This window comes from Gopherus evgoodei, chromosome 12 (genome assembly GCF_007399415.2).
Source record: "Gopherus evgoodei ecotype Sinaloan lineage chromosome 12, rGopEvg1_v1.p, whole genome shotgun sequence".
NCBI lineage: Eukaryota > Metazoa > Chordata > Testudines > Testudinidae > Gopherus > Gopherus evgoodei.
The window spans coordinates 3,627,577-3,647,845 of NC_044333.1; the positions used below are offsets into that span (position 1 = coordinate 3,627,577).

Genomic DNA, 20,269 nt, shown 5'->3' on the forward strand with positions numbered 1-20,269 from the left:
ACCGAGATCGAATTGGGAACCACCACCAACTCCTGGGAGTGGTTGGGACCCACAACATTTCCTGGCCCCTTCAACACTGGAGGACTTTCGGGCTGCAAGAGACTTGATGTCCCTCCCTATGCCACCCACGTCTCGATACCCAGGCCCATCCTCAGCAGACTCCTCAAAGGTGGTTCTCTAAAGAGAAACCTGCGGTGAGACCGCTAGCTGCACCTCTGACATGGCACTGATCCTCAGCCCAGCGCTCCCCATCACCATGTTATCGCTCACAGTCTCTGCCCTGCAAGCACCGTGAAGTACGCCTCTGGTACCGAGACACCAGTCACCAACCTCGCAGTGCCGCTCCCCAGCCAGCCACAGCTATCAGCACGCGACCGCTTCTGCTTCAATCTGGTCTCCTAGGGAGGAGTCCTCCTTGGGGTCTGAGAGTGAGCCCTCCCCACCGCCGAGGCATCGCCGGCACTGGTCTTACGGGCTGAAGTCTGCGGCAGGCCCGACGTCGGGTCTCTAGCCACCCACTCAATGGCCACATCATCAATGGGTGTATTGGACTTCTTGGGGGTGCCCTCCCAATGCTGGGCTCATATTCTCTCCAGGCACCTATGACAATTAACTCTGAGCCCGCCTCCGGGGATACTGCTTGTGAGTCACCAAACATGGAATCGACATAAGAAAAAACGGTTACCTGCCTCTTGTAACTGCTGTTCTTCGAGATGTTACCCTTATCCATTCCTGACCCACCCCCCTTCCCTGCTGTCGGAGTTGATGGCAAGAAGGAACTGAGAGGACGCAGGGCAAGCGCTGCCCAAGGTACTGGTGCATGAGTGCAGGGCTCTAACGGGCACCAGAGCCAGGCCTACGGATACCACTGGAGGGAAGATTTCTGATGACTGTGCACACAACACGCACACACCTGACATGGAATGGACCTGAGCAGCACATCTCGAAGAACAACAGCTGCATGAGGTAGGTAACCATTTTTTCCTGGCTCAAGAGTCTAAATACTCTCGCCTTTCCTCCCCCACCCCCCAAGAAAAATCTTAAATGATCTGTTCAGGTGAACGTGGCAAACTTAAAGTTCAGGGATAGTCTGAAAAACAAATCTGTGAAAATGGCATTGCTGAGTTTCTTGTTTCCTTCAATGACTCTAGATCAAATTTGTTCACTTTACAAGTAAATATATTTTTTCTTCACGCATAACTAAAAGCATTGCACCATCACTGTGGGGTGGGAGTCTGGCTGGGATATGTTTTCTGCCTAGTGCATCATCACTAGAAACGAAGGCTCTGAAATCTGGAACTTGAATGAGTTAGTATGTTTGAGATGCGAGTCTGGATAGAATCAGATGTCACACTGACTTACCCAAGGCCACAGAACAAGAATTTTGATTCCCACCCAGTCTCAGATGCTCACCCTTCCAACAGAGAATATTTCCTACTTCTACTTCGTTTTACTGCTATTAGAAGCAAAGAGACTTCAAAAGATGTAGCCTGATTTAGGGTGTAGTGGTGGTATTAATTTGGATAATATTGGGATTTAATATATTTGTTTTTGATTTTAATAATAATAATAAATTATTATTAATATTAATTAGTATGGGTCTTAGGCTTGCCAATCTGTTTGATCAGAAGATAAAAGCTCTTGTCCTGAATCAGTCTCCACAGAATTTACGAAGGACCCCCGGGGGGTATGACAGGAAGCTGACACTGAGACAGATAGAGCCTTAAAGACTTTTTATTAAAATTAATAATAGTAAGTAAATGGTAAAATACCCAGAGTTACAAAGTTACAGTTGCATTACTGCTGTTCAAAAGATACACATGATGATATAGTATTATATGCAACAAAGCTTTGGTTAACATACTCGCACCCTTCCTCAATAACCTGGTGGTAAATGACACAGGACCAGCCTTGCAGTTCAGGTTTCTCAATTCTTGAGTGAGGGATGCAGTGCTTAGAAAATGCTAAGAGCTATCAGAGCTGACTAGGGTTTACTTGACTAACTTAAATCACAACGTAATAAACTAAGAATAAAGCTTAGGGAAACCAAGCTTAGTCTATTCATTTGAAACTTGAAGTTTAAGAAGAATAAGTACAGCCTACTAATAGTAGCAGTCATCATAGATAGCTAGAATAGATAGAGTGGAGGAAGTAAGTGAGAACGGAGGTGGAGTAAAATGAAATATGGAGATACTCTATTGAGGTGGGTCACCTCTTTTATAGGGCAAATGCTGGAAATCCTTCCTCTTATGCCCAAATTTCCTTCCTCACCCACAGATGTTAGGGTGCACTTACCCCATAGGTTAGTATGTATGTGTGTGTTGGTGACAGGTATGTACGCACATCAGTCTCTGGGGGTGTACTTGTTAAGTCTATGGGTACAGCACTGAAACCCCCCCATGCCATTCTTCACTGTCTATTGGTCTAGATAAAAGGTCATGGACACAATCCTGGGTACTCGTCTATTTAGGCAACAAGATATAGGTCAACTTTGTTTTCTGAGTAAAAGGTCTTAATCTAGATATGCTAACTTTGCTTTAGCTTAACATACAGGGTATGGCCTGTAGGTCTCTTGCATTACAGCCAAACTTACTTTAATATAAATCTATAAACCTATTACAATAAACTAATATATATATCTCTCTGCAAGCAAGCAGGTTTGTCCTATTGCCTACAAAGGAAGCTGCGTAACATATGGTTAAAATGACTTTGTAAATACTGCACTTCTTGTTCAGATCTTCTCCCTGTTTATTCAGAGCTATAGCCAATCCTTGTGTGAACAAAGGCACATTTTTACACCAATCGCCACAGATTTCCCATCCATAAAATAGGGATGGTGCCCACCTCCTCCCTCAGCTGCTTTGAGGGCTAGTGCTTCGATCACTTGGAACATGAGAACTACTTTGTGCTAAATGGTTCTTTTAAAATTCATCAGCCTAAGGCAAGCCAACTGAGTGGGCATCAGAACTGAGGAGGGATCACAAAGTGAATGATCCCAGTGTGGCATGAGGACAAACTGGCTCCAGTTCTCTTCCAGTGAAGAGCAAGGAGAAGATACAGGTATCTCAGGCAGTTCCTACCTTTTGGGTCAATGATGCCTGCTATTAACTGAAGTGCCAAGTCAGTAGATGGATTGTTAGTCAGTCATTCTGAATGGCTCCTTCAGAAATCCCCTCCAATGTGGGCATGAGTTTCCAAAGAATTTCCATCCTTTCTCATGAAGCAACCAACCGTTCAAAAGGAGAGAGGGCTTTGGAGGCTCCAGGGAGAGAACAGAGTTGTTTTTGACAAGTCAGTTGGTAGTCGGTTATTTGTGTGGGTGATGTGGTTGATTTAACATTACCCCAGATTTCCAATATTCACATCTGGGGAGGAAAAAATAAACCTGAGGACTTGCCATATAACTTTCAGCCAGCTGTGAAAAGGGTGGTGGCTTTGTATTAAATATGTTGTGCCACTTGTGCTGTTAATGTTAAACCTGAGGGGAGGGGAATCCCTGATGAGTGATGGAGAATTCTGCATTTTGCTTAAGTTTGTGACATCGTTTCCCCTGCCCACTCACCCTAACCCTGTCCCCGCTCCCCTGTGCTGCTAAGCTGTCCACCACCAGCCACTCTCCTTGCATGCGTCTCTGCAGCCCTGCAGCGGTACAAATCTTGGTGCACTGCCTGGTCTCTCTAAAGCCCAGAGAACTTCTCCCAGTGCAGCACGGATTGCAAGCACAAGGACGCTAAACAAAAACTTTCGCCAAAGTGAATGGCTCTTTGTTCAGGTTGCTTTTTAGTTTTGCTCTGTTGGTTTTAGGCCCATTGTGCTGCAGCTCTAAGCTTTCAACTTGCCATGGCCAAAATATGGGACCCCATGTGAAGCAAAGAGCATAAAATAAAGGGCGCACCAAAAGGAGAGTACAGGGAACTTAACATGACCTGAGATTCACTTCCTTACTCCTTTGTTCTAGCCTCCGGCCTCAGATTCAGCTTTATTGCTTACAGAGCACCCAAAATGCTCTAGGTGCTTCACAAGCACGTCTGCCAAACAGAATGCCTGCCCCAAGGCACTTAATCTGGGGGTGGGTTGGCAGGGGGGTCCATGGGCCGCAGTAGCAAGTGACTGATCAGTGAATCTAGCATGTGGGGCTTGTTAATTTCTCATTTGTATAGACAGCCTGTATGTAAATGCCTGGCTTTTTAAGTGTGATAACACCTTGTCTGCGGGAGAGGGAAATCGGCGCAAGTTCTGCGGGAGCGAGATGGCACAGCTGTTACAGGTCTCAGCTGCTCTTGGCTCTGGTCAGCTCTGTACAGCAGCTTCCTCCAGGCCTGGGGCTGAATGCTGACAGCTTGGCATTCTAAACTGAACGGTGTGGTGTTTACCAGCAAGGCGAGGAAGGGACACGTGTGTGTGTGTGACTGACTGTTGTAATTGTATTTGGTGACAAAACTTCCCTGGGAGTATTGAGCTCATTAGGGACTGATTTTGGGGGGATATTTGCTTTCAAGGAGGCAGGGAGGCCAGCTTTGCTGTTTTTAAGGGCGGCTGGGGGTGTTGGTGAATGCAAAGAAATTCATTCAATCAGATGTAAGTTGGATCCTGGAAGATGTTTGCAATCCAATTTGACACGCCTGCAAGTAGCACTTCCGTATGGGATTCCTGATGGAGGTGGGTGTGGGGATGCCCTTTCCCAGGACCCCCCACTCGCTGAGACTGAAGGGCAAAGCAAGGCCCTGCCAGGAAAACTGTGCATGAGCCTCTCGCGATACAGAGGAGTGGCCCAGGTGGAAGACGTGACCAGGAAGCTGCCAGCTGTGCCAGTAGGGCTGCAGTTATTTGACCAAGGCAGCCAGGCACCCTTCCCCCACCCCGCCCAGAAGCCGGGTATATGCTCTCGGTTTGAACTTCTGGGGATGTTACTTCGGCCTGTGACATGGGAGATTTCAGCAGGTGCTGATCATGGCATGTCTTAAAATGAGCTGCTGCAGCCTGCGGGGGTTGCAAATAGTGCCCTTTGGTGTCACTTACCTAGTCATGGTGTCCTTGTGTTTTGGAGACAACGCAGGGTCTGCGGGTTAAAGCATGGCATTTGGACTCCGGCATCCCTCGTTCTGTTCCTTTGCCACTGGCTTGGTGCTTTGAGGCACAGAAAGATGAGGCAGTTTCTCCACATGCACATTGAGGATGTGACTTGCCTATAACAAGTGTGAATTCACTGGCTTGTCTAAGCAGCCCTGAGACTCCAGGCTGGGCAGAGCAGAAGGGTCAAGTACTGTCAGTAGCTGGTGCTCCAGCCTTCCAGCTTCTTGCTGTCCCACCCCAGACCCATCTTTGTGCTGCTGGTTTTTATAGTGCCTGCTGCCTAGCCCAGCACACGATTTCACTGCCCGTCCTATGATGGAAGCAGCCTTTGCTCAGTCCCAGTTGTCCTGTGCTCTGTGGCAAGCTCCCTCTTATGATGGTCACATGCTGCCCCTGTATCAGGAGGAGGGATCTGGGAGAAAGGCAGGTGTTTGCAGATGGGAAGTCAAAGTGGCTTTTAGCAGATCTTGCTCTCTTGTCCCTCTGCTCCCAAGAGGTTACTCATGCTGATTGACATGCTGCTTATTCATGTGACACTGCAGGCATCATGCATCCTGCTGTGTCTGCTGCACAGCAGTGCAGGGCAGGCAAGGTCTGACCCCTCCAGGACACCCTACAGTTCAGATCTCTGTACTGGTGTAGAACCGAGACATCAATGGGCCCCTAGTGCTGGTGGTTGCAGTGCATTCGTACCTAGCCTCTGTGGTGCTCTGTGCACCATCTGGCATCAGATGGGGTGTGAAACTTTCTGTGCACTAATTACACACGTTTCCAAAAATCTGCCTCAAATGATCTGGGCACCCATCCTGAGAGATGACAGGTCTGTCAGTGTTACAAAATGGCTTCAGTCCTGATCAGCCAGCTACCATCATCGCTCTCCTGAAGCGCTAAAGGCTATTGCTGCTTGATGTTGAATGTATTGCCCAGATATGGCCTCACTGCTTTATGCATTTCAGCCCTAATGCCCTTCCTTGCGCATTCGCTGTCTCACTATATAGCAGGCTTCAGTTTCAGAGAGTTTGAGGGGAGCAAACTCGTGTGCATTTCTGCATCAGACTTTGCACATACAGCTACCACAGTTGTGTAGTCAGGTATTTGTGCACACAGGATCAGCTAGGGAATCCATGCCACGCTTGTGTGCAGCTCTTTGGGTAGGGGGGGTTAAGTGTACCGATTCCTTCAGGGATGGGGAGAAACTTCCCACTCCTATGCCCCCCCTCCATCCTCCCTTCCTGCATCCTCCTTCATTATAAAAGAAATTTGGATCAGGGTTGAGCTGAAGCAGAAATTTGGTAGCTGTGAAATTGTCTCAGTTGGAGGGCAAAGGTCGCCATCCCCTTTCTTCCCTGGTGATGGGGGTTTGAAAAGAGGTACAGTGAAATTGTCGTGGGAAGATTGACGGGGGTTTCTCTTTTAACACTGATGAGGACGGAATGCAAGTTTACTTTTCACACTGCCTTGGTTTGGGGGCTTGCCAGCAATGGGGCTCTCATTCTTGGCTCTTATGCTGCCTTCCCTTGGTTTCTTCTCACCTCTCACCCCTCCGGCCTGCATTTAGAAGGAAAATAAATTAAAAATCCCCCAAACCTCCAAATGTGTCGGGAAGAAACCTCGTTGCCCACTGTTACAGAATGAGGCTGCATTCAAGTCACAGCGCAGCCAGCTTTCGTGTGGGATGAATAGCCACTGCCCTCAACACCACGGTATGTGCCCTGATTCCTAACCACCCCTTGCCGAGTGCAGTGGAGCTCTGACCGGCCTCTCACCACTAGGGGTCCTTGGAGGGCTTTGTTCTGTGCAGTGAGGCTCTGGCAGCCTTTCATTCACTGCAGGCTGAAAAGAGAACAGGATGGGTCTGGCATGAGGTGGCAAAGGGGAACAGAGTCTCTGAACCATCTCTTAACATGCTGCAGTTGCCTCTCTCAGGACAGGGCTTGTCCTAGGGACTGAGGCCTGCTTCCCAGGAGCTGCCGGGGAAATTGGAGCCCAGTAGATAGTTACAGGCTGCAAGCATGATGCTTAGGTCTGCACAAGACACTGTTGCCCACCTAGCTGTGTGGGGCAGGAGCGTGAAGAGGGGCGATCATGGAGTGACACAGCTGTGCTGGCAAAAGCCCCGAGTGGAGAGGGAATTACACCAGCAAAGCTGCAGCTGTTCGGATGGGATGGGATGTGTGCGCTGGACTACGCGATTTTGCCAGTATAAACTGCGTCCAGTGTAGCGCACCAGTATGGCTGTGCTACGGTGCAAAGTGCTGCTAGTGTAGAACAAGCCTCCTGAGGGCTGTCTCAGCGCTGCGCTGCAGGCTCTCTCTTCCTGGAGCTTGGGGAAAACAGCTGCATTTTGAGGGCATCTTTTCTGAGTGGCTTTGCAGTGTTTTAATCCACCAGGGAGAAGCCTGGTTACTTGTTGCATTTGCTGTCTCTGGTGGTCGTGGTCCTTCTTACCGTAGTATCTGAGTACTTCGCAGCCTTCAATTTATTTATCATCCCAACCATGTGAGCCAAGGCAGTGCTATTATCCCCATTTTAGAGATGGGGAAACTGAGGCACCTGGGCTAAGTGACCCACCCAAGACACACATGGAGTCTGTGGCAGAGCAGGGAATTGAACCCAGGTCTCTAGAGTTCTAGATTAGCATCCTAACTACTGGACCCTCCTTGCCTTTATTTTTTCATTTGCTCTCTTATCTCCTCTCAGGATGTTGTCCAATTGACATGTCCTCCTTATTGCCTGGCAAGAGCAAATGCAAGATGGGTGCCTTCCTGATGCCCTCTGCTTGGCTTCAGGCTTCACCACGTTGTCCTTATCCTCCTTAGTTGCTCCATTTACTCCCTGGTGATCTAGTGGGTCTAAAGATTCTTTCACAGCCTTCCTACTTCTGATGGCCTTTACATGGCTGGCTAATTGTTCTTCAGATTCCCTCTTCACCCTCCTGACTCTCTTACCTGTGTAGTTCGGATCCCTTCTGTTTTCTGGAGGATACTTGTGGGACTTGAATAACCTCCTCAACTGTGCAGTTGGTGCCATTACCCCTCAGGAAATGTGGCTGCAGGCACACTTAGGGTTCCTTAAGTAGCTCCATGCTGAGGGCAGGATTTTCATCTCCTCTTCTGGCTTTAGGGCCTTTCATAGTTAACTGTGCAAGGACTGAGCATCTTTGGGCATCTTTTTTCCAACTCTTGTGCCTATCAGGTGGCTGCCACTGCAGCTTGTGAAACGCTTTGGCATCCTTGTGCTAGTTTTAACAAAATGCAGTACTGTGCAGCAGCAATTTCACATGGGTAGCATCCAGCGGCGGAGTCCACTTCCCAGCAATCTGCAGCATTACAGGGACCTTGACCCCTTTCCTTTAGCAGAGCAGGGATTGCTCATCACTGAATAGCCTTGCGTAATCTTTATACAGCCTGGTCAGTGGCTTGTGGGCCCCCCTTTGAGCAACGTTGACCCGAGCTGGCTCTGGGACATCTGTTGCTCCCCCCTGCCTCATTAAGAATGAGAGAGCAGAGCTCTGTTTGCTCTGGGATATACCCTACACAATACCAGAGGCCTGGAGCACTTGTGCTGGTGTTTGAAAGCTGAAATAACTATGGAGTGCTCCGTTCCTCCAGTTCATCCTAAAACATTAATTTTCCCATGTGGTCAGCCCCAGGTATAGTGGAAAGGGGGTTGCCTGGGCATGTTGTCAAGGATTATTCAGATGAGGGAATGTCTTTTATTGGACCAGCTTCTGGTGGTGGAAGGCGCCTGTCTTTGACTGCACACAGCTCTTCTTCAGGTTACCCATTCCTGGTGCCACTCAGTGTGTGCTCTGCTCAATCCCCAGCTCCGGGCAGGGCTCCCCCTGGGCAGGATGGGGTTTGAGTGGCATCTGGTATGGGGTGCCCTGATCTGTGTGGGGTTTGCTACAATGCAGGGCCTGCCACAGTGGGGTCCTGACTCAGTGGGGGGCTGTTGGATTTCCTGAGCACATGCTGAGAGGCACCAGGAGTGGAGAACCTGAGGAGGAGCTCTGGTAGCTCAAAAGCTTGTTCCTTGCCCCAACAGAAGTTGCTGCAGTGAAAGCTGTTACCTCACCCACACTGTGTGTCTCCGATCCTGGGGCCAGCACGGCAAACGAAGGATTGTTCACTCGGGTGAATGCAGAGTTCACACCCTAGTAGCTGTCCAAGTGTTTGAATGACAATTGCGCTGTTCTGCCGAACTTCATTCAAGGGGTGATTGGTGAGGTGACCTCTGATGTCCCAGACCATCAGCCAGTAGTGACAGTTCTTCATAGCTGACGTTGTTTTTTTAAAAAAGAATCTTACATGTGCAGGAGGAATGAGGGGCATCTCATCAGATAAAATATGTTTTTATTACAGATTTTCAAAGGCATAAAACACGGTAATTCTGACAGTCGCATTAGTCCTGATGACATCACAAACCACTGGAGCTTTGCTCTTGTGGTTGCCAGGTTGTTGGAATCCTTGGGGTGGGGACGCGTGTGAGTGAACTTAGCTCAGTTGCCAATGTAGCATCCTATGCACAGTAAGGGCTGTGGTACCTAATGCATCAAAAGTACTTCTCATCGCTGGATCTCACAGCACTCTGCAAAGATGGGCCTTAGCCCTGAGTCACAGCTGAAGAAACTGAGTCCAAGGCTAAAGGTCACACTGAGAGCTTGTCTACACAGAGAGCTGCAGATGTGAACATGAACTGCTCTAGTTAAACCCCTGCAGACTCCTGCGTGGATGGGATTTGGTTTAAGAGCTGCTTATTTCAGTTTCTTAAACTTTTTCCCAATCAACTTAAACAGAAGTAAGAGTGGTGATGCCCAGATTTGTATTGGTTTAGTTAAATCGGTGTAACTAAACTGGTGTAACTTTTGTGTAGACAAAGGCCTGGTCGACACTGGGGATTGGGGGGATCAATCTAAGATACACAGCTTCAGCTACATTTTTCTCATAGCTGAAGTTGCGTATCTTAGATTGACTGACTGCACGTCCTCGCGGTGCGGGATCGACAGCCACCGTTCCCCTGTCAACTCCACTTCTGCCTCTCACCCTGGTGGAGTTCTGGAGTCATTCGGGGATCGATGTGTCGCGTCTAGCTGAGACATGATACATTGATCCCTGATAGATGGATCACTACCCGCTGATCCGATCCAGCGGGTAGTGTAGACATACCCAAAGTATGAGTTGTGGGCAGGGCCAAGAGTAAAACTTGGCTGTCTAGAGCCCTATCCACTAGCCCTGTTGTCTTACCTGCAGTGCAGGGTGTCTGTGCCATACATGTGTCATGCGTGTAGAGAAGCTTTGTTCCTCGGTTGTCTGAACATCCTGCAGATGTTGAGGAAGCTGGCTGGCCGAGGGAATTTCAGTGAGGAAGCGAGGCCTCGTGATTAAGGCATTGGACTGGGACTCCAGCTCCTGCCTCTGGCATAGATTTCTTACCATCAGTGGCCTGCCCACTGCCATGTATGTCTGCACTGGAATAAAACAACTCGCAACATGGCCGCCATGGTCCAGGTCTGCTGATTTGGGCTCTCAGGGCTTAAAAATTGCTGTGTGGAAGTTTGGGCTCAGGGTCCCTCCCCGCTTACATCTACTCAGCAATTTTACAGCCTCATGAGCCCAAGTTAGCTGACCTGGGCCAACCGTGGTTGTTTAATCACTGTGCAGATATACCCCTCCTCTCTCTGTACCTCAGTTTCCCATCTGTAAAATGGGCATGACGATCTTTCCTTTCTTCCAGCTTTGGTTTCTTGTCTGTTTTAGACTATAAGGCTTCTCTGGGCAGGATTGGTACCACCTAGCTGTATCATTAAAGCCGCACAGGCCCTAGTCTGGATGCATTATCCCAGTGTAAAGGTGCCTTATTCCTGTGTGAGGAGGGGAATAAAGGACCTCAGTCTGAAGATGCCTTATTTGTCTAGCGTATTCCTCCTCTTGTACAGCAATGAGCTATACCAGCGTAGGGCACTCTAAAGCTGTGTGGAACTGTGCCCACTCTGCGGTGGTACCGGTGTAACTATGCTGATAAATACATATCATCACAAACAGACAGAGTTATACTTGTACAAAAACTGTCACCTAGGCCTCTGTTCCTTGGGGCAGGGACTCTCGCTGTGTGCGCACATTGGGGCCCTCATCTCTTTTAGTATCTAGGTGCCACTGGAATACAAGTTCATCTGGTCGTATCTCACCAGATCCGTTCCCTGCCATCACAGGGGCATTGGTGCACCCTGGTCCCTCCTGTTCTCTGCCTGTGACACACTGTAGCTTAGTCTCCAGACAGCTATAATAATTTGGTCTAATCCAAGTTGTTGGGCTCAGTGCCGGGGTAACTGGCTGGGGTTCAGTGGCCTCTGACATGCAGGAGGTGGACCCTGTGACTCTGTGCTAATATGTGGGGCTGTAATGCTGTTTGGATAATGGGGAGGTCTGGCTAACCCAGGCCATTCCAGGACCTACATTGTGTGGCGCAGGCTACATCTGTGTGTGTTACGTAGGCGGATACAAAACGTGCTGGCAAAATGATCTTGATCCCTCCTCTCTTATGCTTTTGGCTTCTTTATACTGTGCATTTAATACACTCACGTTTCTGATCTCAGTGTAGTCAGTCACCGGAGGAAATGCTAGAATGAACTTGTTGGTGTGTGAGAGCAGAGCTGTAGATGGCAATGGGATCTCTCTTCAGAATCCCCTTAATGAGGGACGTGGGGCTCTTCTCGTTCCAAGGTGATGAAAGCACTTCCAGGGTTGATGGAAGAGACACGCTTCTCTGATGTTCACATGCTGCCCGTAGAAGGAGACGAGCTCTTTGCCACCAGGGCAAAGGCTGCAGAACTCCTTAATGAGAAGCTGCGCTCCCCAAAGGGACCTGCCTGCTGCAGGCTTCTGGGGAATCTGCTCAGCGCTTTTACTGTGGGAAGGCTCCTGGGTCACAAGAATTGAGGCTTTTTGTCCTCCCCCCCGCCATCCCCTCAGCAGCTGGAGACCTTCCCTCCAGGTGCCGAAGGGAGACGTGCTCAACCAGCAGTGGGGCAGCACCCATCAAGTGTCTCAGCTTTCAGCATCTGTGGTCCTGCTGACTCTCCTCTCCTCCCATTCTCCTTCCCGAATCAGCGTGTGAGCAGCAGGGCTGCCCCGCAGAGTGTACGCTCCCTCCGTGAGCAGGGTTACTGGGTGGCAGCAGGATGCGCTGCTGAGTTGCTAGGGAATGGCTCACGTGTCATGGTACATTACTTCTAAGCGACGGGTGATGCCTTTTGTAGAGGAAGATGAAGGGTGGGGGCTGATTTCTCCTCACACTGCCTGAAAGCCTCCTCAGAAACCAGTGATGCTAGTATCAGATCAGTTCAACCAGAACAAGAGACAAATTAACATGACCTAGATCTGGATAACAGAAGAGACCTACAAATCCCTGGTTTCTGTGCCTTTAAAACCATTGCTTGGGGGCAATGTAGAGAGAAATCTGTACTCCCGACAAGGAAGGAAACCATCTAGTTGTTGGTTACAATCTTCCTGTCTTCTTACAATTCCCTCTCTGTCCCCACCCCCTCAGACCCATTTGCAGCCATGCGGAGTGGTAATTTTCTTCTCCAGCCCCACCATTGCTGGCTCTGGCTAATTGAGGATACCAGTAACTCTCAGTGAAAAGGTGCCCGCCGAACGTTTTGACCTGGTTACTATTCGTATTTCCTAAGAGGCATGTTCTCCTTTTTGAGAATAAGCTCCACTTGTTTCTACTGCAGAGAGCACCCTCCAGATAGCCTCGCCTCCTGGAATCTAGGAAACCCAGCCCAGGAAAACTCTTTTGACTGACAACGTTTGTAAGTGGCAACAGTTGCCCCTTGGTTCAGCTATGTGGAGAATAGGCTAGCACACAAGATGGGAGGGACAGAGGAAGGATGGTCTTGGGCTAAGGGCAGCGTACTGACAGTCGGCAGATTGGGTTTATGTTCCTCTGCAGGTCATTGAACCTTTCTGTGCCCACTTCCATTCCTCTGTGAAACAGCTGTCCCTGCCTCCTGCAGGGGGGTGGGGTAGAGTACATTAAGGCATGTGAGCTGCTCAGATTCTGTAGTGGTGAGGAGTGAGGAGAAACGCACATGGTGGAGGGGAAGCAAAGGAAATCTCTGCTTCAGCAACCATGGCAGATGCGTGTGGTGGGGGAGAGGGGCACTTCATGCTGAATGGAGGTGAAATGCCATCTCTTCACTTTGGTGCTTCAGATCTCCATGTTCTCAAATGATTTCAGCCCTTCTGCTAGTAGGGGACTCTAGGTCTGAGTGACCATTGGAGCCAGTGGTGCCAGGGGCTGTAGCCAAAGAGCTGTGCAGTGGCAGAATTTCTTTGCAGGGATTGTAGGACACAGATTTTTTTGCTATGTTCATCGCTTTTCTTGTTACCAGAATGAGCTCGGTAATTGACTGGGAGGTACAGCTGGCCTCTGCTAGTTTTGAGCCTGGGTTATAACACTATCTTAAATATGGCTAAGCATTCATCATCCAATTTACAGATGGGGAAACTGAGGCAAAATGACTTGCCCAAAGTCACCCAACAGTCAGTGCAGACCTAGGAACATCTGGCCTTGTAGACTAAAGCTGCTAACCCCTGTTCATTCCCCAAGCCACACTGGAGAGAGCTTGCGTCACAGCTGCCAGTGCTCTCTGGGCTCTGTTGCTAAAGGCGAGGGCAAGGTTATCCCAGCTGTGCTGCTCCATCCATCAGGAGTGGATCCCCGAGTGATTAATCCTCCATCTGAAATGCCATTGGATCTGTCTCTCCCACCCCCACATGTAAGAACCCACAGTCTTCACCCCCCACCGGGGAGACTGAGGGCTCCAGTCCTGTTCATTGCAAGTGCTGGAGGTTTTAACGGCAGCCAAGCTCCGGAATGACGGGACCCAGCTGATGTGCCTCTCTGGCACCCAGCCTGTTGCCATGGCAATGGCAGGCATTTGTGCTCCTGCAGGATATTGCTTTCCTATAACCTCCCTGCTTCACTCTCTTGCTCACACAAAGAAAGCAAGTGCTTCGGCGGTGTTTTGCAGAAAGATGTGTGCTGCATACAAAACACCCCTCAGCCTGCCCTCCCAGATGGACTCCTCTCAGGGTGAGCGACAGTGGAGAACATCAGTTCTGTGCATGCTGAGCCAATGCAGGCTCAGAGGGCAAATGCAGGCAGTCGTCACTGAGATGCAGGAACGCTGCATCACTGCGGCTCCTGTTCAGGAGTGAGACACAAGGCTATGATTTAGTCACAGAGCTCACGGAATCCGTGACATCCAGCAACCTCTGTGACTTCAACCTGCAGCGGTTGGGAGCTGCAGCATCCCCTGCCGCCCCCAGAAAGGGAGCTGTGGGGTACCCCACTGCCTCTGGCAGCCCCTGGAGCTCCAAGCTGCTGCAGGCAGTGGGGTACCCCACAGCTCCCAGCTGCCACAGGAAGCGGGGAATCCCGCAGCTCCCAGTCGCCGCGGGTCATTGGAACCTTTTGTGTTTAACTCCCCATGGAAGGGGGTGGTCTTTATGGGCATGCACTGTGGCCTTTGGGACCAGGCCCTCAAGGCAATGGGAGACTTTGTTGGCTTCCAACAGACCTGGGATGACTTTGGAGCACCGTTCTTAAACTCTGGTAACTTCCATTTTCAGATACCGTGTCTTCACTAGCTAGAGGGCAGCTCTTGCTCTCACGATCCTCATTCCGGATGCACCCGTGCTGAGTCACTTTCCTATTTTTAAACAAAGCCGTATCCGAGGGCTGGTCTACACTAGGAGCACTACAGTAGCACAGCTGGTGAAGAAGCCCTGTGCCGACAGGAAAGCGCTCTCCCGTCAGCCTAATACAACCGCCTCCGCGAGAGGCTCTTAGGTCGGTGTAGCTTACGTTGCTTGGGGGGCGGCTTAGTCACGTCCCTGAGTGACATAAGTTATACCGCCATAGGTTGTAGTGTAGACAAGCCTGGAGTGATCTGAACCCCCAAAAGAGTGAGAAACTAGGTGAAAATGTGCAGAGGATATTCCTCTGTGTGGATGACTCCAAAAGGACTGATTAGGTTTGAGACCTGCCTTCTGCCCTTCAGCCGCCCCCAAATAAATTGTTCCGGAGTTGGGCTAACACATGAGAAATCTCAGCCCCAAAAGGACATTGTTTTAAAATGGGGCTTGAAAGGGCTGTGCCGTGCTAGCCCAGCCCTGGCTTTATCATTGCCACGGTTTTGTCCTATATTCAAAGTAGTAGTGACCACACAGCTGTGTTGGGCCTTGCTTTTTCTCTCCTTCTGTGCACGGTTGTTGCTCTCTAGTGCTAAGATTGTTATTGTCCTTTTATTTTCCCCCGGAGGGAGTTGCATGGAGTTACTTAACCATGTTTGTGTGCACAGGGGCCTCTCGTGTGTATTGGAGCCTTTTGTTTTTCCCAGTTTCCCAAGCTTCGGTCTCTGTAGGTTAATACGCGCTCTCTGTAGCTTCACAGCAGCGAAGGCTAAACCAAAATGTAGGTGTGTTTCTCCCCTCCCTCAGAGCCATTTGAACATCTTTCCTGCTGAGCTGGAAATCCACATGGCCCAGCAGGGATGGGAGTTGGTTGGAGGGGCTGCATCCGTTCAGTGAGATCTGAGCCCAGAGGGTGCTCTGTTTTCTGGCCCCTACTCCTTCCCAGCCCCTGGCCAGCACTAAGAGGGAATGGTTTCAACCAGGGTTTGTTTTGTTGACTGCTGCCTACTTCAGTGCGCAAGAGTGCTGGTGAGCAGAGCTGCTTCTGGTAGCGTTCGCCAATTACAGTGAGTGAGAGGAAGGCTGTGCCTGTTCATCTGCCTATTTTCCTTAGGCTTTTGTGAAGGAAACAGAAGCTGTAATCAGGAGAGAGCTGCTATTTGCATTCCCCAAATCAGCTTGTTTTGTCTCCTGCATCTGCTCAGAGCGGCTCTGGCTGACACTCTGAGGGCTTGTCTGCATGGGACATCACTGTGCAGCAAGCTGAGGAGCTGGAGAGTCACCCCCTGGCTTTCCGCACACTAGCTTTACTGTGTAGATCAGCCCTGAGAACCTCTCTGAGAAATGTTGTGTTGTGCAGGAGATTGGCCTGGAGGCGAAGGGAGATGGATGGCCTAGAAGAGCTGGATTCGTGTCCTGATTCTCCATACATGTTGCTGAGGTTGCCTACAATGGCATATGGCCCCATCCATGACTTCTGTTAGCAGATATCTCCAACAGCTGGAGATGGGGCACTAGATGGGAAGGGACAGAGAATTCTTTCCAAGGTGTCCGGCTGGTGGGTCTTGCCCACATGCTCAGGGTCTAACTGATTGCCAGATTTGGGGTTGGGAAGGAATTCCTCCCTGGGTCAGATTGGCAGAGAACTTGAGGTGGGGGGTGTCACCTTTCCTGTAGCATGGGGCTTGTCTCAATTGCCGGTTTGAACTAGAGTGAATGGAAGATTCTCTGTAACTTTGAAGCCTTTAAATCATGATTTGAGGACATCGAAAACTCAGCCAGTTTATGGGTCTGTTACAGCAGTGGGTGGGTAAGGTTCTGTGGCCTGCAGTGTGCAGGAGGTCAGACTAGATGATCACGATGGTCCCTTCTGGCCTTAAAGCCTGAGTCTTGGCACCGAACTTTCCCCATCTGTGAAATGGGGGTGATGCCCACTGCCTGAGTGCCCTGCGAGTTTGTCTAAGCACTCTGAGACACAGGATTGCCACCCCCAAGACTTAAAAAATCAAAAGTTGCTTGAAATTCATGATTTAAAAAAAAAACATTTGGGGTGTTCATTTGCCTTCTGGCTTTGGAGCTTTTTTGGGTCACTTTCAAGCTCTTCTCTGCAGCCATAAGGATTATACTACTACTAATAATTAATAATAGCTGAAATTCCCAAATAATCACGACTCCAGGAGCTGTAAATGTACAAGTAAAATGCCAAATACTCAGACTTGCAATAAAATAGCAAGAGGTGGCAACACTCTGGGTGATGTATGTGGGATCCCCTCTGCCCAGTGTCTGCACGCTGGTCAGTGCCGCAGGGCTCCCCAAAGGCTACAGCCTATGTGTCTAGTTGTTTCCATGCTTCACAAATCTCCAGTAAGGAGGAGATTGGTGAGAGAGAGGCAAGTGACCAATAAAACAGCCAGGGGTGGAGAAAGGTCCATCATTACTGGTTGGGACATCAGGACAACTGTAGAAAACCATAATTTTCCTCCTCATCTTGTAAATTACCACTGTGGTGGGGTAGAGAGGAGAGCAGGTGATGGGAAGAGAATGACCAGTGTTGGATAAAGCTGTCACGTTCATTGTTAAAGCATTCAACCTCAATCCACCATAAAGTCCTTTACAGATAAGTGAGGTGGCCAATGCTAGATAAGCCCATTAGCTAGAAGTTTCTTTTGAGTTGATCAGCACTGGATTAATGTTGCCATTTTAAACAGTCTTCAGAGTCGATCCATTGAGATTGACACAATTCATAGCTCTCTAAGCTGTCCTTCTGCTCAGTGAGGTGGCACTGCGTTGGCTGGTGCCTGAAAGACTTTCCATGCAAACCAAATGGCTGCTAACTCTTGTTCAGAACTACATTCAGGAATAGCAGAACTCTGTGGCTGGCTGCAGAGTGCCTGGAAATCCTCAGCACAGATTTCCCTCTAGTAACTTTGCTGGCTGTCCAGGCTGGTTTGCAGCATTCATTGCATGATGGGAAAATGCCTCATTCAATTACCTCCTTTACCTGAAATTTTCCCTTCTCTTGTGAAGTGAAGCTGAGAAGTTAAACCACTGGCTTTTACCAGATACACTCTGGGTGGAGGGCAGCAAGTCCTGGTCTAGTTCGTGTTGACTCTAGAAGTTTGGCCTAAGTTTAATGGTCACCTGCCCTTTTGCAGTCACACAATAGATCTTCCATTTCTCCGCCCCGCCCTTTTCCTTGGCAGGTGTGTGCCAGGAACGTCACAGAGAAAAGGAGTCCTGGCCTCCCCGCTTCTACCTGGGCCGTATCAGTAGGGTTAGGTTTGGCCTTTTGGATCCCAGCTGCTTTCAGTCACTTCAAAGAGAAAAGGCTCGAAGTCTCTAGTCTTCTGCCACCTCTGCAGACTCGCCATGCTGCATTGTCATTGCTCACCTCTCTGCTGTCTGTGCCTCTTACTAGGTTATCCTGAAGGACCTAGAAGTTTTGGCTGAGATCGCCTCCTCTCCTGCAGGTCAAACGGAAGATCAGGGGCCATGTGATGGCTCCGATACGCGATCTGGCCAATCGGAGTTACATGTTCCCGTTGTCAAAGCCAGCCAGCTGAGCTCCTCTGGTAAGTGCCCTCCATCCACACCTTCCTGACAGTGATCTAAATGGCTAGGCATCCTCTCACTTCCTAGTAGCTTCATTTCCCTTGAGGTAAAGTGGCACCTGTCAGATTTGGTTTGGCGGAGAGGGACTCTCTTGGAGTAGTGAATCAATATATCAGTTCCAGCCCCCACATCACTTGGGTATTTTGGGATGCAGAAGATTGTTCTCCAGCTGCTTCATGGCAATTTACTTCAGATCCTATCTACCCATCTGTGGAGTCAGCCACGACAGCAATCCACGGGTCCTGCAATATTTGTATATCTGATAGACTGATCACGTTAGTGCCACACTTGAATGGGACTGATTCTGTTCAGAACAATTAATAGAAAGGAGACCTGGGGAAGGAGGAGCAGTGAGCTGAGCCATTCATCGATCAGATACCATAGAAATATGGAGGCCACAAACTTTAAAAAGTACAAGCAGCAAAGAATCCTGTGGCACCTTATAGACTAACAGACGTTTTGGAGCATGAGCTTTCGTGGGTGAATACCCACTTCCTCAGATGCATTTAAAAAGTACCTGTGCTTTTGAGTGCCCAGTTTAAGTCACCTTGATTTTTTTTTACAGTTTCTGAGCCTCACAGGAGATGCACTAGATGAGCGAGGTCCAGGATGTTAAGCTGGGGGCTTCCAAAAATGGAGGCACCCAAAATATAAAGGCCTTACTTGAAAATGTTTTGGCCTGTGTCCATCGTGTTACACAGAGATGAAGCCAAGGACACTTGGAATGTATCTGTAAAATGAAGTAGTACATTGTCGCGAGAGCCAGGACAGGTGAAATGTTAAAACTGGAGGAGGGGAATCTTTGTATTTTGAGGTTTTATAGAAAACGTCTTTTACAATTGTTCAAGTACCTCTGGAATCCACCCGCTTCTCTGAACAGCAGTTCAGCCATTGCAGCTCCTCCAGACCTTTACATCTCACTCCCCTCTCATGCTGCAGTTCTCTGGAGCTGCCTTAGTGCTACGGGTGAGGGATGTGATTCCCTGCTCCTGGGCTCTCACTTGCGCTCGCTCTCAATGGGCTGAGCCATGCTGGGTACAAGTCCGCCTGGAACTGGTGAGGAGATGCTCAGCCGTGTCTCCGCTGCCATTCTCCATGCTACTGTGGCTACACGATTTATATCTGAGCTAGCGTGAGCACGTGTGTGAGTAGTGGAGTCACACCCCTAGCTCCTAGTGTAGACAGCCTGCATGAGCATATTCCTGCACCCTCAGAGCCAGGCATATCCTGCTTGGATCCATTTCTTGCTGGAGTTAGACTGGCAGCGTCTCAGGGTAGGGGCTGTCTGCTCTCTCGGTAAATAGCTATGCACATCCGTGGGACTTTGCACAAATGCTAATAAATAGTGGTGCAGCCACCTACGTGCTTTCCTGCCTTCTTTTCCTCGATACCCACAGACTGCCTCATTGCCAGGAGAGTATGGGCCGAAAAGCCTACGCAGATCCCTCTAGAATTGTTGCACTAGTTCAGCTAACACAACCCTCCCTGCTTCCCCTGTGCAGGCCTGTAGTCTTAGAAGCACCGATGAGCCTAATGAGCTAGTCTGGAGAGAGCCAACACTGCCTCCTCATCAGAGATTTTTGTGATTTTGAAGCCTAATGCAGCGCTGCGAATGCTATTGATCCTCTCTATGTCCAAGATTGACATTCTGTGGGTGGAGTCGCTTGTGCAGCACTGGCCAAACAGCTGCAGAGCTGCATTTTAGATCATGCTGATGATGGCTGTCTGAGGTTTCCTTCCTTGTGGATTATCTAAAAATAGCCCGCAGTATGGCACATATCCTAAAGACTGCGTGGCCCCTTTAACTGGAACAGAAACTAGGCTTCGATTATTCAAGCATAGTACAAAAAAAAATCAAGGGTTTGGAAGAATCTGGCTAC

General features: G+C 49.4%; 1 protein-coding gene across 5 annotated transcripts in view; it reads left to right on the forward strand.

Annotated features, from left to right (window-relative positions):
- Positions 1-20,269, forward strand: part of VAC14 (VAC14 component of PIKFYVE complex) — a 201,905-nt gene that overhangs the window by 60,613 nt on the left and 121,023 nt on the right. For all 5 annotated transcript variants that reach the window (XR_004002856.1, XR_004002857.1, XM_030582196.1 and 2 more), the window contains one exon: positions 18,196-18,349. Coding sequence is in view for 3 of the 5 variants with exons in the window: in XM_030582196.1 (XP_030438056.1) it covers positions 18,196-18,349 (154 nt within the window). In the remaining 2 variants the exon portion in view is untranslated. The remainder of the gene's footprint in view (positions 1-18,195; positions 18,350-20,269) is intronic.